The 14674-nt window shown below is 41.5% G+C and overlaps 2 protein-coding genes across 19 annotated transcripts in view; one reads left to right on the forward strand and one right to left on the reverse strand.

The window, feature by feature from the left end:
- LNX1 (ligand of numb-protein X 1) overlaps positions 1-9708 on the forward strand; it is a 139868-nt gene extending 130160 nt beyond the window's left edge. For all 10 annotated transcript variants that reach the window (XM_069790147.1, XM_069790138.1, XM_069790129.1 and 7 more), the window contains 3 exons: positions 776-1004; positions 7915-8073; positions 8761-9708. In XM_069790147.1, coding sequence (XP_069646248.1) covers positions 776-1004; positions 7915-8073; positions 8761-8896 — 524 coding nt within the window. In that variant the 3' untranslated portion in view covers positions 8897-9708. The remainder of the gene's footprint in view (positions 1-775; positions 1005-7914; positions 8074-8760) is intronic.
- A 637-nt stretch (positions 9709-10345) lies between these two features.
- FIP1L1 (factor interacting with PAPOLA and CPSF1) overlaps positions 10346-14674 on the reverse strand; it is a 44425-nt gene continuing 40096 nt past the window's right edge. For all 9 annotated transcript variants that reach the window (XM_069790218.1, XM_069790239.1, XM_069790225.1 and 6 more), the window contains 2 exons: positions 11383-11520; positions 10346-10670 (listed from right to left, as the gene is read on the reverse strand). In XM_069790218.1, the coding sequence (XP_069646319.1) occupies positions 10523-10670; positions 11383-11520 (286 nt within the window). In that variant the 3' untranslated portion in view covers positions 10346-10522. The remainder of the gene's footprint in view (positions 10671-11382; positions 11521-14674) is intronic.

The raw sequence follows: 14674 nt of genomic DNA on the forward strand, positions 1-14674 counted from the left end.
GACTGCCAGTGAATACAGGCCCTGCCTGGAGGAGCATGCAGGTGAAGCACAGAGGGACCCAGGGAAGCCCTGTCGTTGGAACGAGCCGTGGAGCCTAGCGGAGCGCTTGGCACCATGGCATCAGGCATGACATTAATGATGTCTTTATTGTTCTCCCTGAAGTAATTGAGGTCATCTTTGCATTTTTCTCTGCGATTTGCTGTGCCTATGTTGTAAACAAGGCAATCAGAAAGACGTTTTGGCTTGCGGCCATTCAAACGAGCATTAACATTAAAATAATAATAGGTTATTCTGCAAAGCAAACTTTACGAAGAACCAGCTGGAGTGGTAGTCCTCAGCTTAGGGAGCACTGGGAGAAAACCACCTTCGAGCTTTCAGGTTTCAAGTTCAGGTTGAGTACCAAAGTTGTTAGCTGGACGCGGGCTTTGGAGACCTGGACTAGCATCAGGTGCCGGTACCAAAGCTTGTTGGTACAGCAGGACCCCAGCTGTGCCATTCAGCTCTGGATGCAGGACATGACGTGACAAGAAACCAAGACCAAAGCCCCCGTCCAGCCCAGCGATGCTCCTGTGTACGGGGATCTAGCCCCTTCCCTCATGCCTGTGGCATGTTTACTAGCATATGCTTCACATCCCCGTTAACCGATAGGATTAACAAACAGCCTCATCAGGCAGCAAGTTCTTGGCCGTGGCTTTGACTTGCTTGTTCGTGGGGGTGGAGAGGGGATCTTGGAAACACTTGCAAGGTTTTTTATCATCCGTTTTATCGGTCTCAGGTGACATCCTCCTGAACGTGAATGGGATTGACCTGACGGGGGTCAGCCGGAGCGAGGCCGTCGCCCTGCTGAAAAACACCAACTCGTCGGTGGTGCTCAAAGCCCTGGAGATGAGAGCGTGCGAAGCCCAGGAGGAGCAGGGCCACCTGCCACCCCCTGAGGCCACGCAGGCGGCCCCCGAGAGCAGCGAGTGGTCACCTTCCTGGGTTATGTGGCTGGGGCTGCCACGGTAAGTCCACAGATTGCATCCTCTTGCTGAAGGGGAGTGGGAGGAAAGATTTGTGTTTTCTGGCAATTCTTTCTTTTGGCTTGATTCATTGCACTGAAATCTTAATTAAATCCAGGCTCTGTCACAGACTTGACTCTAAATACCTCCCTTTTGTAAATGGGTATGTGTACATGGAAAAATAGACACGCAGATCCCCTTGCAAGGGAGGAAAGGATCCTGAATTGTTCCATCGAAAACATATCTGGCACTTAGGGAGTAAAAGGAAAAGCTTGCAGGGATACAGGAGCTTGCTGAATTGGGGTCTAGGCGCGACCACCCTGCAGAAGGCAGAGCTACCCCTCCTGCAGCTCTCAAGCTGCACAGCCCTTCTCCTTAGCCAAATCCAGCTGAATTGTTTGACTTTGCCCAGATGTTGCAAAGTGTGTGCAGTTGGCCGGTATCTCAGAATCACCTCTTTTAACCCCACCCCCGACTGAAAGAAGTACATTTGTCATACACAGGAAGCAGCTGTGTTGTCATTTCAGTAAGGAAAATAAAAGCCACATCGCATGTCGTTCTCGCAAACACACTCGGTGTGCAGGGTGTATACCTGCAGCTTCAGCGACATTTTGTAAGTAAGTATTAAATGAGGACATGTTGTGAATCTGTGAATACATGAAGCTAGTATCACACATTTGAAACTGGTATTCAGTTTTAAAGGAATGAAGAATTTAGCTTACAAGTTACTTTTGTCCTTAGTCCTATCCCTGGCAGCAGTTCAGCATGTCTCTTTGTCTTTTAGGGGAGGGCATGAGAAGATGGTCTGCAGAACAGGTGGGCATTTGTTCTAGGCACAGTTTCAGGACTCCTCTTCGTTTCCCAGTCTCGCATAGCGGGTTAGATGCTTTCTCTCCTTCTGCCTTGAGCTGTTGTGAGCTCATTCACCTTGCAGCAAGGTCTGCTGTGAGGGCCAGATGTGTTTCAGGGCTTGGTCTGAGGCTAATGACTGTGTAACATGTGCTGAAGCACTGCAAGATCAGAAGGTAGGCCACGTGTCTGTCACCCACAGATGAAAGGTTCCTTCTCCAGTGGAGAGGACTACGTCCTTATTCCTGTGAAAGAAAAGCAGTAAAAAGAAAAAGCAGTAAATGGATGGCCCATAACTTGCTACCCCAGCCAATGGTAAACTTTTCTCACCCAGTCCCACTGCAGACAGGCAGCCCTAGGGAGGTCTTCGTTCCTGCTCACTGCTTCTGCACCCCTGAGCTTGACCAGCAGCATTGTGAAGGCACTGGAGCATGGGTAGCGCTCCCAGCAGAGAGACAGCAAGCAGACTAGAGGCCTTATAGATGCTGCAATTTGCAATGCTGAGGCTTGCTTTCAATCACCACCCATTGCTAGATGGACTGAAATAATTGCACCTTGCCTACACCTGCCCTAACCCCACCTTCGTTGGGCTGTAGAGGAAACCTGAGCTGCCTAGTCATCATCTCTACCCACAGCTGCCTGAAGTCCCTGTGTCCTCAGCAAGGTGACGGAGATGAAGGACAGAGCTCCAGTGCTGCAGGCTTGCACCCAGGGTTCACATCAGTCAGTTCCACTTTGCAGTTTGGGAAGAAAAGTATTCTTCCCATTTTAAAAGCAGTCTCTGAGCCCACTCTATCCCCCCTCCTCCGAAGGCTGCATGTGTGAAAGCATTCCCACCCCTTTGATCTGAAGGAAAATCAGCCTCAGCGTCAGCAAGGCTGAAGACAGGAGTTCATTGTAACTCCATCCCCAGCTGCGATGCCAAGCACAGCGCAGCCCTTCTCCGCTAAAGAAAAGTAAAGGGATTGGTATGCTGAGCGGGTACACTGCATCAGACTAAGACAGGGACCAACACTGGTTAGACATGACAGTAACAAAGGTGCGCTGCATCCTTGTTAGTAGCTGGTTGGTTGAGTAGGGGTGTGCAAGGACTGGGTTTGGGTTTGCTCATTAGGTATTATCAGACCCTTCAGTCTTCCCCAGCATCAGTGCGCTTACACTCTTACTCTTGTACTGATTCTTCTTCAGGTCCCACACCAGATGTCTGGAAGTCCTTCAACAGGTTCTCACACTAGGATGTGTATCACATTAACTCCTTTCACTCCAGGCTGAGCATTTAACCTTTCCCTATCTGGCTTTCAGTTTGCTTTTGGCAAGGATCACATCCCACTAGACCTCACGGTATTGCCAGCAGTCTCACAGCCTTTTCCAGGCTGCTAGAGAAAACTATTCTTCTCCAAATAGATGTCTGACAGGTCCAGCTTGGCAAAGGTGCCTCATGTGCAACTACAGGACAAGACGGTGAAGATTCACCTACCCTAATTAAAACCATTTATAAGAGGGACTGCTCCAAGATACGTGAGTCCGAGAACATTTGGTACAGGTGATGGAAAAGTAGAAATGTCAAAATCATGATTATACAGGATCATGCAAAGTAATTGGGAAGACAGGTAGGGTGGGGCACACCTACATAAGAAAAACTGAACAAATAGGAAAGTCAGTAAAACTGGTAGGCCAGGAACAGGCACTGGGCGGCTGGATGGTGGATTCTTTAAATTCTGCTGAGAACAGGAAGATGTGGCTCTAGACAAGCCATAGCAGTGCAGTGCCAAGTATCTGTTCACAGCAAGCGAGACAGGGAGTGCAGACGCAGCTTGACATTGCGACTTAGAGTGGGATGCTCAGGCTTAGGAAACTGAGGGGCGAAGAGAGTCTTTCCTTCTGTGTTCCAAAACCATGGAGTTTTGATGAAAATCCTGTCAAGGATGGTCTCATAAAATGTGCTGAGTTGAGCTAAACGCTAGAGGATGTCTACAGACCTCTGCCCATGACTGATAAAGTAGAAAACAGGCTAATGTTAATAATAGTTACATCATTAAAAGTACCTTCCTCGCTTTTGAGGCCGGTGTACTATAAACACCTAATTCTTCCCAGGGACTGCATAGTTGTTACAGAGATGGGCACAGACAAGAGACACAAATATTGAGAGTTAGGGAACTATACCATTTTTCTAGTTCAAGTCAGTAGCAGCAGAATCAGACAGGTTATCTGACTTCTCACACCAAAGCTCAAAGCCTTGGAAAAGCCATCTTTCACAATTTAACATTTGTGTATCTTACTTAAATTTCAGCCCTTTCCTTGTGAGAGCTTAGATTTGGCTTTGGTCACTTTTATATGGCTTGATAATACATAAACAACTCCTCTGTTCTTTCTGTAGTACAATCCAATATGTAGCAGTTATAAAATAGGATGCACATGTGCATCTGACGTCTGTCAGAACTTGGCCCGCATGTGAGCGGAGGGGCTGCAGGCTGGGCGTCGGGAGGAAACAGTGATGCAGGACCTTAAGCATTCCCGCCTGAAGACTTATTTCAGGGTAGCTAATTTAATTGTTTATTGTTGAGGAAGACAGGTCTTCTTTATTTTTTGGAGGGAAATGTTGTTGTGAAGCATGCACAAAGGAAATAATGTGGAGCAGCTGGTGAAAAGCATTTCCCCAGCCCCGTGATGTTTCTTCTACTGCTTGTTTTCCTGCCCTCCTTTCTCTGCTCTCCTCACATTTCCTTCCCCCAGCTAGCACTTAAAAATACTTTATAGATCATCCTGTCATAACATTTTCAAACATTAGTACTTCACACAAGTGCTTTCCTTCATCTGCAAAGTGAGATGAGAAAGACAGGAGGTGGCCAAAGTCATTCTGCAAACCAGGGGTAGAACTGGACATAACACACGGAATTAGGACAGAAACTCCCCCAAATTAACTCCATCCAGGCTGTAGGGCTCTGATGGGAGCAATTCTCAAATATTACTGTATTCCACTGCTACTTGGCTACTGTAACAGGGCAGAGGGAGGGAGTCATGCTTTTCATACCTGTTATTGCTGAAGTGCTCCTGAAGTTCGGCTGGTTTTCATTCCCAGAGCATACTCGTGCTTTGCGAAAAGCGGCAGGGGATTGTACGTTTCACTACTTGAAAACAGGCACTTTTAAATTCTTTGTGCATCAGTAACTGACGCTCAGTTGTAGTATTTCTTATGATAGGACCCTGTGTCTAGACATTGTTTATCCCCAAATCTTGAATCTGAGGCAAGTTTCACACATAAATCACTCCTTGTCCTCAGCTTTTGGAATATTTACAGATAGAGGCAGAAGACTGTGCGCTGCTCTCTTCCAAGACGGTTCTCCTTGGACTGGTTGCAGTTTAGCTGGGTTATGGCAGTTTAACTGGGTCGAAACACACCGACTGGGGCTTTTGTTACCACAGAGGAGTAATCTACTCACACTAAGCATCTTTGGATGACGCAAGTACTTACTTAATTTTCTCTCTGTGGCGCTTTCTAGCTAGTCTTTATTACCACACAGCGGTAACCAGACCCAAATGAACTAACTCCCTTTGGGCTGCTCTTTGCTCAGGCAGAGCAGGCATCTCTGCTTATGTACTAAACTGTTTGGAGCAGGCAGTACCCACCTTATATGTAGCTCAGCTTTGCGCACCCTGCCTCCCAGCATCCTTTTCACATTTCCGACAGCACTAACAAATAGCTGACGGATGGTGCGCTGCCATGTTTATACCCTCTATCCTCTAGGACTGAGATAAGGAAACATTAATTTAAAGGGATAAACACCACTTAGCCACTCCTATTCTGTCAAGAGTCAATCTCTAGCTATGGCCAGTGTGATGGGTTGGACCTGGCCTGCACCAAGCACCCACACAGCTCAACACCCCCAGCAGGACAAGAGAACATAGGAAGAACGAGAGCAAGAAAACTCATGGGTCAAAGTAAAGACAGGGAAATCACTCACCCGTTACTGTTGTGTGCAAAAGACTTGGCTTGGGGAATTAAGTTAAAACATTTAATTACCAGTTTGGGTATTGGGAACCAAAGACGACAAACATGTGAAAAACACTTGGGGAAGACCCCTTTCCTCCCCTTTTCCCATACTCAGCTTCACTCCAGCACTTCTCCTCCTGCCTTCCTGGTCTCCGCTGCCTTGTTACAGCAGGTTACACCCCATCCCTGCAGTGAGGCAAAAGGCAGCGCAGGGGGTTGGAGTCAGGACAGACTAGTTGCTCTCTGCTGCTCCTTGCTCCTCGTGTGTTTCCTCTGCTCTGGCAGAGAGAACAATCCTAACACTAGACTAGTATGCTGTGTCTATTTTACTTAAATTTAGCATACACTTTGACAGCAAATACGTATTTATGCTTTCTGGACTGACAGAGACTGTGTAACTGATAACCTTACAGATGGTATGTACAGAATGCATGTAAGCCTTGTTTGTCTTTGCTGTGTTTTCTTCTCATGTCTTTACCTGCTTGGCTATTTCTTTTCTATGGTATTAGGATTTAGCTGATGTCCTTTCAATTTCAGCAACATCCTCCTTAAGGCAGTGAGCATAGCACCGGGCAGCAGAGACCCCTGCCCCCAAAATCAACACTAGGTAATAGCACTAACGGCTGAATCCTGGCATCGCTTGGTCATGACCTTGATAAGTACCATCAAACATAGAGGGTTTAAGTGATTTTGCACATTTAAGAAGTCCACAGATGGTAAAGTAATAATGCCTGGCTGCTGAGGAAAGAAGCAAATGTCACCTGTTTCTTACATTAGCAGCCAGTGAATTCTTGTGCAAATATTATATACCTACCATCCTGGCAGCAGGTGAATATTTGTAGGTCCTGGGGGACTAATCTAGTATTACCATAAAATCCTGCTGTGAAACACAGCAAAAGCATTATTTGACAAACAGAATTTTTAAAAAGCTAGACATATTGGTCTTTAAAGTTATTAATCCTTCTACAGAAGAAGTGTCAGCTGTTTCTTAGAAACCTAAAGAGTCTCTGAATAGAGTTTGTAACAGTTGCTTGCTGTAGGCCAGCCTATAATTTCAGATATGGAATAGCAAAAGGATTTTCAGGCTCTTCAATCATTCCTGAGTACACTGCTAACGTGGTGGGTTAAGTACTAAGGACAGAAATTTCTGTTGCTCTGTAACTAATGAAATTAATTTGGTTCTTTCCTGTTTGGTTAAAAAAAAGAAACAAAGCAGGTATTGAAATTAATGTACTCAGAGCAATAGGCAAACTGTAAGTCTAGTAACCTTACTACTCTTGCTTTCCCCTATTCCTTGTTTCAGCTAAGCTTTGACTCAGCATAACTTACAGTATCATAAAATGCATTCAAAAGACAAATGGAGGGAGAAGCAGATTTCAGGTCTCTCACCATAAAAACTTGTGTTAATCATTATAGTGAGGACAAGTTATCTTCTTGACAGCAGTCTCAGTACTCCAAAGCACTGACTGACAGGGATAGGCTTCTCACATCTTCTATGCTGTGACTTACCGTGTTACTTGACAAGAAAAGCTCAGGATCCCTCCTTCCACTGATACTCTTCTTTGTGTCATCTCTGTGATTTTTCTAATTCTGGCTCATTGGTCTTGAAATTATTTAGCTTTGACCTGCACCACAGTAATAAATGCCTGACCACTTTTGACACAGTTAGTCACATACAGGCTCTTATCTGGAAGATAAAACAAGTCACTGGACAGTACAAGGTAGGTGAAATACAGTTTCTGGAATGGCAGCTTACAAATATTAAATCCAGTCTCAGTAAGTGTTTATCACTTTCAACTAGATCATTTAGCATAAATTATTACCCTATGAAACAACTTATTTAATATTTTAACCCCACGATTACCTAGTAATTTTACTTTCAGGATAACTGGTTGTAGAAAGCAGCACTACAAAAACAGAAGGGAAGTATAGGTGTCTAATACAGTGGAACTTTGGTGCTATTTTGCATCTTCAAAACACTCTAAGAGTGTATGAAAAGGCAGATTAATCATTAATGATTCATCAAAATCTGAAGTTAACCATAAGACATTTAATTAGACTGGTTTGTTTCAGGTATTTGTACAGCTGCAAAGAAATTGTATTACGAAGAAATACATCTGGAAGTCTTGGCTTCAGCATCGTAGGAGGTTATGAAGAACATACTGGAAATAAACCATTCTTTATCAAATCCATTGTTGGGGGAACACCAGCATATAATGATGGCAGAATTAGGTAATGATAACTATATAATGAAAAGTAGCATTTAAGTAAGGCTTTCATCTAGTTAATTTGTGGGTTGTTTTTTTTAAAAAAAGTTTTCATGAAGATAGCATAGGGGAAGAAAGGACTCATTGATACAGAACTAACTCTGACAGATATAGGAAACAGGACATAAAGTGTCCTGAACTTTAATAGATTTGCCTTCATAGTAGAATGTTTTCAGATGTCTAGCAATCACTACTGTGTAAGTATAAAGGTAAGTCAGTTTGATCTCTGGGGTAGTACAAAGCATGCCAGCACAGAGCAGCTTTCCCACATCCCCAGATCAAAAAACCCCCAACCAACCAACCAATCAACCAGCTTCCCTGCAAACACCAATACAATTTAACAGAGTAAATGCAGAATTATGGAGCAAACTTAAATCAGTTGAGAAGTCTTAGAACAGTTTGTTCAGAACACAGATCAGTCCCATTTGAAAGAACTATGTCCTATTTTCTTTCAAATATGTCTAAAAACAAGTGAAGTATTTTCACCTGCTTTATTCCCTTATTCGTGAACAGTAGTTAACCAGAAAAGGAATAGTAATACTCCTTTCTACCTCTTCCTCCCAGCTTAAGGACATGCTTTAGCATTTGGAAACATTTAAATAAGAAGTCACCTTGTTCAATTGTTCTCTTGTATTTGCCTTTGGTTTTTCAGATGCGGCGACATCCTCCTTGCTGTCAATGGCAGGAACACATCAGGAATGATGCATGCCTGCTTGGCAAGGATGCTCAAAGAACTGAAAGGAAAAATTACTCTCACAATTGTGTCCTGGCCTGGCACTTTTTTATAAAACAAGGCTTCATGGAGAGTATGACAAGTAATTTAACACAGAAAAAAAAAAACAAAGGACCATTAGTCTTTGCTTTTTTGGGGGGCCACGGATGTGTTTATAAAGAAAAGGTTTGTGAAATTTCAACCTGCATGTCAAGAAAAGTCAAGTTTAGGCAAAGCAGGAACACCTGTCAGAAAATCACTTCAGAGTGATTTAAGCTACAGACTTAAGTCTTTCCTTCCCTGTGTTCTTAAGGTTTTTTTTGTTTTGGGATTTTTTTAATATATATATATTTAATGTATTATAATAATAATGAAATTTAAGGAGCAGCAGCTCCTCCTCATTCACTTTATTTTGATTTACAAAAAGAAATCCTTGAATAACTTATTGAAAAACTTCTTGCAATTTTTCTAGTTGCAAAAATCAGGTGAAGGTTTTTATCCAACACATTAATAGCACTTTGATTATGTGTACCTTTTCATGGTCAGCATGAAGCTGGTTATTTTCAAGACTTTCAAGTACTGTTTGTTAGTCTGTAAACTGTGAATTAAATTTCTAAAATAATTAAAAATAACTGTAACTGTGTACTTGTACAGACATTATTTTCATCCAAAACCAAATTACCTAGTTTCCCTGGTATGTCTTCATTAATACTATTAAATTCTAGGATTTTTATATAGAATTATTGTTTTTAAGGAAGTACACTGCACCCTGCTAATACCATCAAGTAAGTCTTCTAAATAGCACCCTGACAGGGCAGTACAATTTTTGCAGGACTGCCATGCCAATCACACTTGATACGGTTCTGGACGGAGTAAATCTGAAAGTGATGATGGTCTTATGTTTTTCTTAAAATAGTTCTTTGCCTTTCTCTGCAAATTACCCATGTTCCAAAGCCTTATTTTTTCCTCACAAGCTAGCAATGGGAAGAGGATATGTTTGTTAATCTTCATCACGTTAAGGACAGCTGTTCCCGTAGAACAAAGACTAAAATGAACTTTCTCTTAAGCCACTGAAAAGCAGCAGGGATGATTATCCAGCTTAATTCACCCTTACGCACCCACACAAACCAGACATAATTACCAAGTGTATGATCACCACACTCAGTATTCTATCAGACTAAGAACAATCAGCACCTTTCCCAGTTTCCCTAATTCTTTTCATTTCACCTTCATACAAGGTTCTTGAAGAGTTTGCAATTCCTGCCTGTCCCCGTAGTAAGGGATGACCTTTTCAAATATGAACTCCAAAAGCTATACTAATCCCACACTGTTCCAGATGTTGATATATAATAAAGTGAATGCACACAGTTTCTAAAGTCAGTAAAAGAATGACCTTCCCACTGGCTTATGAAAAAAGGAGACAATTTAATACAAAGAATTTAAGCCCTATATATTGTAAGAGCATAAGCCTCTAGCTGCAAGATGTTTTCTCATTGTTTCTTAAAAGACAAAGTCAGTCCAGGAATCTTAACATGAAAAATTTATTCTCTTATTTTCAAAAAAAACCCAAAGTAATCTTTGATTTCAAACTAACAGAACAAGATTAAGAGCAAATTATTTTAATACCCAGAAAAATAACAGGATTTATAGTAATCTATTTCTGGCACTAATATATATGCAAGTAGGCAAAAATCACACAAGCCTATTCCACAGGGGCAGCTTCAGTGTTTTCCTGTTCAGGAGCAGGTTCACCGCTGGCTTCTTTTCCTTCTTTGCTTCTTTTGGATTTTTTGTGTTTGTGCCTTCTGTGGCTGTCCCCTTCTTCACTGTCGTGACGACGTCTACTGTTACTGAATAAAGAAAGAGAAAAAAAATACGTCAAACAAATTTCGTGACACTTCAGGCCCCATTTAATTACAAAGTACCAAAAACCGAGCCTTTGCATTCATATTTGGAAACTGGCACCTGCTCCTGTTCTGACCCATATAGTATTTGGAAGTCAGGACCAAACTGCATTCTTCTTGGAGCGGTACATATATCCACCCATCCTGTACTTTTTGTTAGGAAATTGGAATGATTTTTCACATTTGTAGCCCATATTCTAATAGCAATACTTTTGGTAATGTCATGTCCCTACTGGTATCCCTTAATGGTTTAACATTCTTGTTGACCCCCTTCCCTGGACGTAACCTTTATCTCAAGTGATCACGAGGGTTATTTTACTTACTAAGAATCACTGTTGAGTTCTTACGTTAATGCTGCTGAATGTCAGCTTCACTCTACCTCTTTCTGACCCACCATTTTTTCCCTTCTTTCCCCAAATTCATTTCTGTTCACTAGCTAAGACTATCACATACATCATTCAATATGAAGTTACCCGGGGCCAACATTGCTTTTTGTCTGTCCACATTTTATATGGCAGACTTGTTCCAAAGTAGTACATCTGTTTACAGTCTTTCCACCAAACTCCAGTTTGTTTGGGGTTCTTTTAAAAGTTTACTTTATTTTTTTAAAGTGGTCAAGTCTTTCGTATCCTATTAAAAAAAAAAAAAAAAATCAAACCTTCGAGATGACTTGTGTCTAGTCTCTTCTTTCTCTCTGTGTCTCCTGTCTCTGTGTCGGTCTTCTTTCTCTCTACTTGTTCTATGGCGGTCATAGCCTCTTTCGGCGTAGTCTCTGTATCTGTATCGTTCTTCATCACTGATTAAAAAAGAAGGTATTTTCAGGACAGTAACACTAAGCTAAAAGAAATTCTTACACACTCTCAAGATAAGTGACAGACAAATCTTAATGTAGCTTCTGGGTTTCTAAACAATATCCACAATGTATGCCAGAAGGACATTAAAGCTCTTCACCTTACACACTAGACTTCTGTGGTTAATACAATTTTGAAAGGGGATTGTTCAGTAAAAATGGAAGGAAAAAACAATACAACAGTGTCACATTAAGTTTATACAGGAGTTATCAAGCAGTTAGCTTAAACCTGTATCTAGCTGCAAATGAAGTACAATCCTACATAAACTTTAGTAATGTTTTCAGATCAGTGTGTGTAATGCTCAACACTTATGAGCACACTTTTGGACTATTATACCATTTGGGTAAATTAAATTAAATTTTGGTACAGTTGATCTATTTCCTTACATCAGCTTCAAGAAAGGAAAAGCTAGGTGCAAAGAGACTGACAGTAAAATATACTCAATGATTTGGGTTGCTTTTAAAATTAATTTCTCTCCAGTACCAACACTGTCTCTACTTCCACTCCTCTCCTGGATTACCACGGGTGCTGCCCTGCCACAATGCTGGCAAAACTCCCTAAATATTACAGTCTATAGAAGAATTTAAAGGCTTCACTTAGGAACGTATTTTCATATTTTCATTTGATGAAAAGGGCAGTTCTAAGGGTTTAGTAAAATTTTAAAAAAAGATGAGAGCAGAATCTATAGTTAGCCAACACCACTCATACTACATTAGCATAGCTTAAAAAGGCGTGCTCATTTTATCATTTCTCTACCAAGAAAATCCTAGCCAGATACAGTGTCCAGTATCATTTAACAACAAAACTTCCAGTACAAATGAACTTACTGTAACTACTTATATAACACATGAAGTCTTCATAACCATAGTTTGGAAGATCCCTACCAAGTCCTAAAGAAAGGCACAATGTGACCAGGCTTTCTGAGGCAGTAATTAAACCAGAAGGATTTAGGCTAGAAGGGACTTTGTGGATGTCACTTGGGCTAACCCCTCCTCAACACAGGGCTAACTCAGAAGTCTGGTCAGGTTGCTCAGGGCCTTGTTTAGTCAAGTTTTGAGTATCTCCAAGGCTGGAGATTCCACGACCTCCCTCTGTAACCTGTCTTAGCACTTGATCACTCTTTTTGTGATTATTCCCTGCCCTCCCCCCGTATCTAACTAGAATTTCCCTTGCTGTGACTTTTAACTATTGCCTCTTGTCCTTTCTCTGTGCACCTTGAAAAAGAGCCCGGCTCTATCGTCTCTATAACCATCCATTAGGTAGTTGAAAATAGCCTTTAAAGAATCCTCCTCATCCTACTCCTTTCAAGCTAAATAACTCCATCCCCTTAGCCCTGCTAACCACCTTATCAGACCTCCACTGGACTCTCCAGTCTGCCAATGTCTTCTTTTTCATATTGAGGGTCCCAAAACTGGGCACAGTACTTTGCACATTGTATCAAGTGCCAAATAAGAGGGGAATAACAACATTCTCCACCTGCGGGCTACACTCTAATGCAGCTCAATGCGTTTTGACCTTTATTGCACATGAAGTGCCAAGGCCCATTCAATTTGTTATCTACCAGGACACCAAGTCCTTTCCTGTAAAGCTGCTTCTAGCTAGCCAGACTCTCATCTGCTCTGCTGCATGGGATTATTGGGTTCCAGGACTTAGAAATACAGTTGTTGGGTTTTGGGTTTGTTTTTCAAATTGCTGAGGAAGAACCACAAAATGGTAAGATATCAATCAAATTCCAAAGTTTACATTTTTAGTGGTAACTAATTGACTTGAAATGATCAAAACAAAAAAAGAAAACATAGTATTTGCAGAACAGACAACAATCCAAAAAGAACTGCATCTTCTCAAGGGGACAGAGTGACACATATTGTAAAAATGCACAATTTCATCTGCGGATAGCAGGGTAAAGGTAGAACAGAATATAAAGACAGCTGAAGGCTCCTTTTTAAACCACATTTTGGTTATACTGATAGAATAAAAATAATTCCTATTTTCTTACAATTTTAAGAAATACTATAGCACAAATACAGCCTATCTGGAAAAGAACTGCTAAAAATGTTGAAAGCAGTAATTGCTGAACAGTAAAAAGCTAAAGATGATGCTTACTCCAAATCCCACCACAGTGTCGCCTGAACAAAGTTTAAACAAAGGGAATTTAAATTTAAGTAATGCATCTGCATTCTCTAAAATAGTTCTCATTCTCTTCCTCATAGCTCATTTCATTTTATTTTCTTAAATGCACAGAATTGAAAATAAACCTTCTTAAAAAACACTATGTCTGCATGTTCTGTCTTAAGCCTCTCTCACCTTCTCTGTGACTCCCAAACCAACTTATACTAGTTAAGGGCCTCCTGTTTTCTTACACAGCCATGTGGCAACAGCTTTGCTACAGATGGTGGATAATTTAGTCACATAAAAAAGTTGAGGCCTGCTCTTCCCCCTCCTTTACAGATAACTCTGGCAGCAGCACAGACATTTCTCAAGGCCTGGAAGCTATTAAGGTTCATTTCAAGCACCCTTGAATGACCAGGCTTCTTTCTGGCCTTCAATCAAGCTGTCTGAGAAACAGATGTTTAGATTGATCTTGATTTCTCAGAAACCGACCCTGGAATCATAGCACATGCACATGGGAGACAGCATCATCACATCAGCATACACGGAAAAACCCCTATCTTGCACCCAGTTTGGGTGTTCAGCTAAGAATCATCATGCAAAAAATATCATCTCTCAACTGAAGTAATGTTGATTCCGGGTGCTCTCATTCCCCACAGAGTAACACCACTGGTAAAAACCATCCACCTAATAGCTAATGTATATATATATTCAACAAAACTTGAAACTTAACAAAAAACACTGAGAAAAGCATCAGGATGTTTACACCAAAATACTTAGCAAGTAATGAGCAAAGTAAGTTTAGATAAATCTGGCAAGCCAATAGACCTCTGCTCTATGGAGTCATAGTGAGCTCAACATTGAATGCTTTGTACTTGTGCACGTGAACCACACAACAGTTGCAGCTTTTTTCTTTCTGTTTTTTTTTTTTTTAAAAGTAATTAGAGGGTTGAAAGCCAAATAAAGTTATCTGCCATTATTTTTGTCATC

This window comes from Haliaeetus albicilla, chromosome 1 (genome assembly GCF_947461875.1).
Source record: "Haliaeetus albicilla chromosome 1, bHalAlb1.1, whole genome shotgun sequence".
Classification (NCBI taxonomy): domain Eukaryota; kingdom Metazoa; phylum Chordata; class Aves; order Accipitriformes; family Accipitridae; genus Haliaeetus; species Haliaeetus albicilla.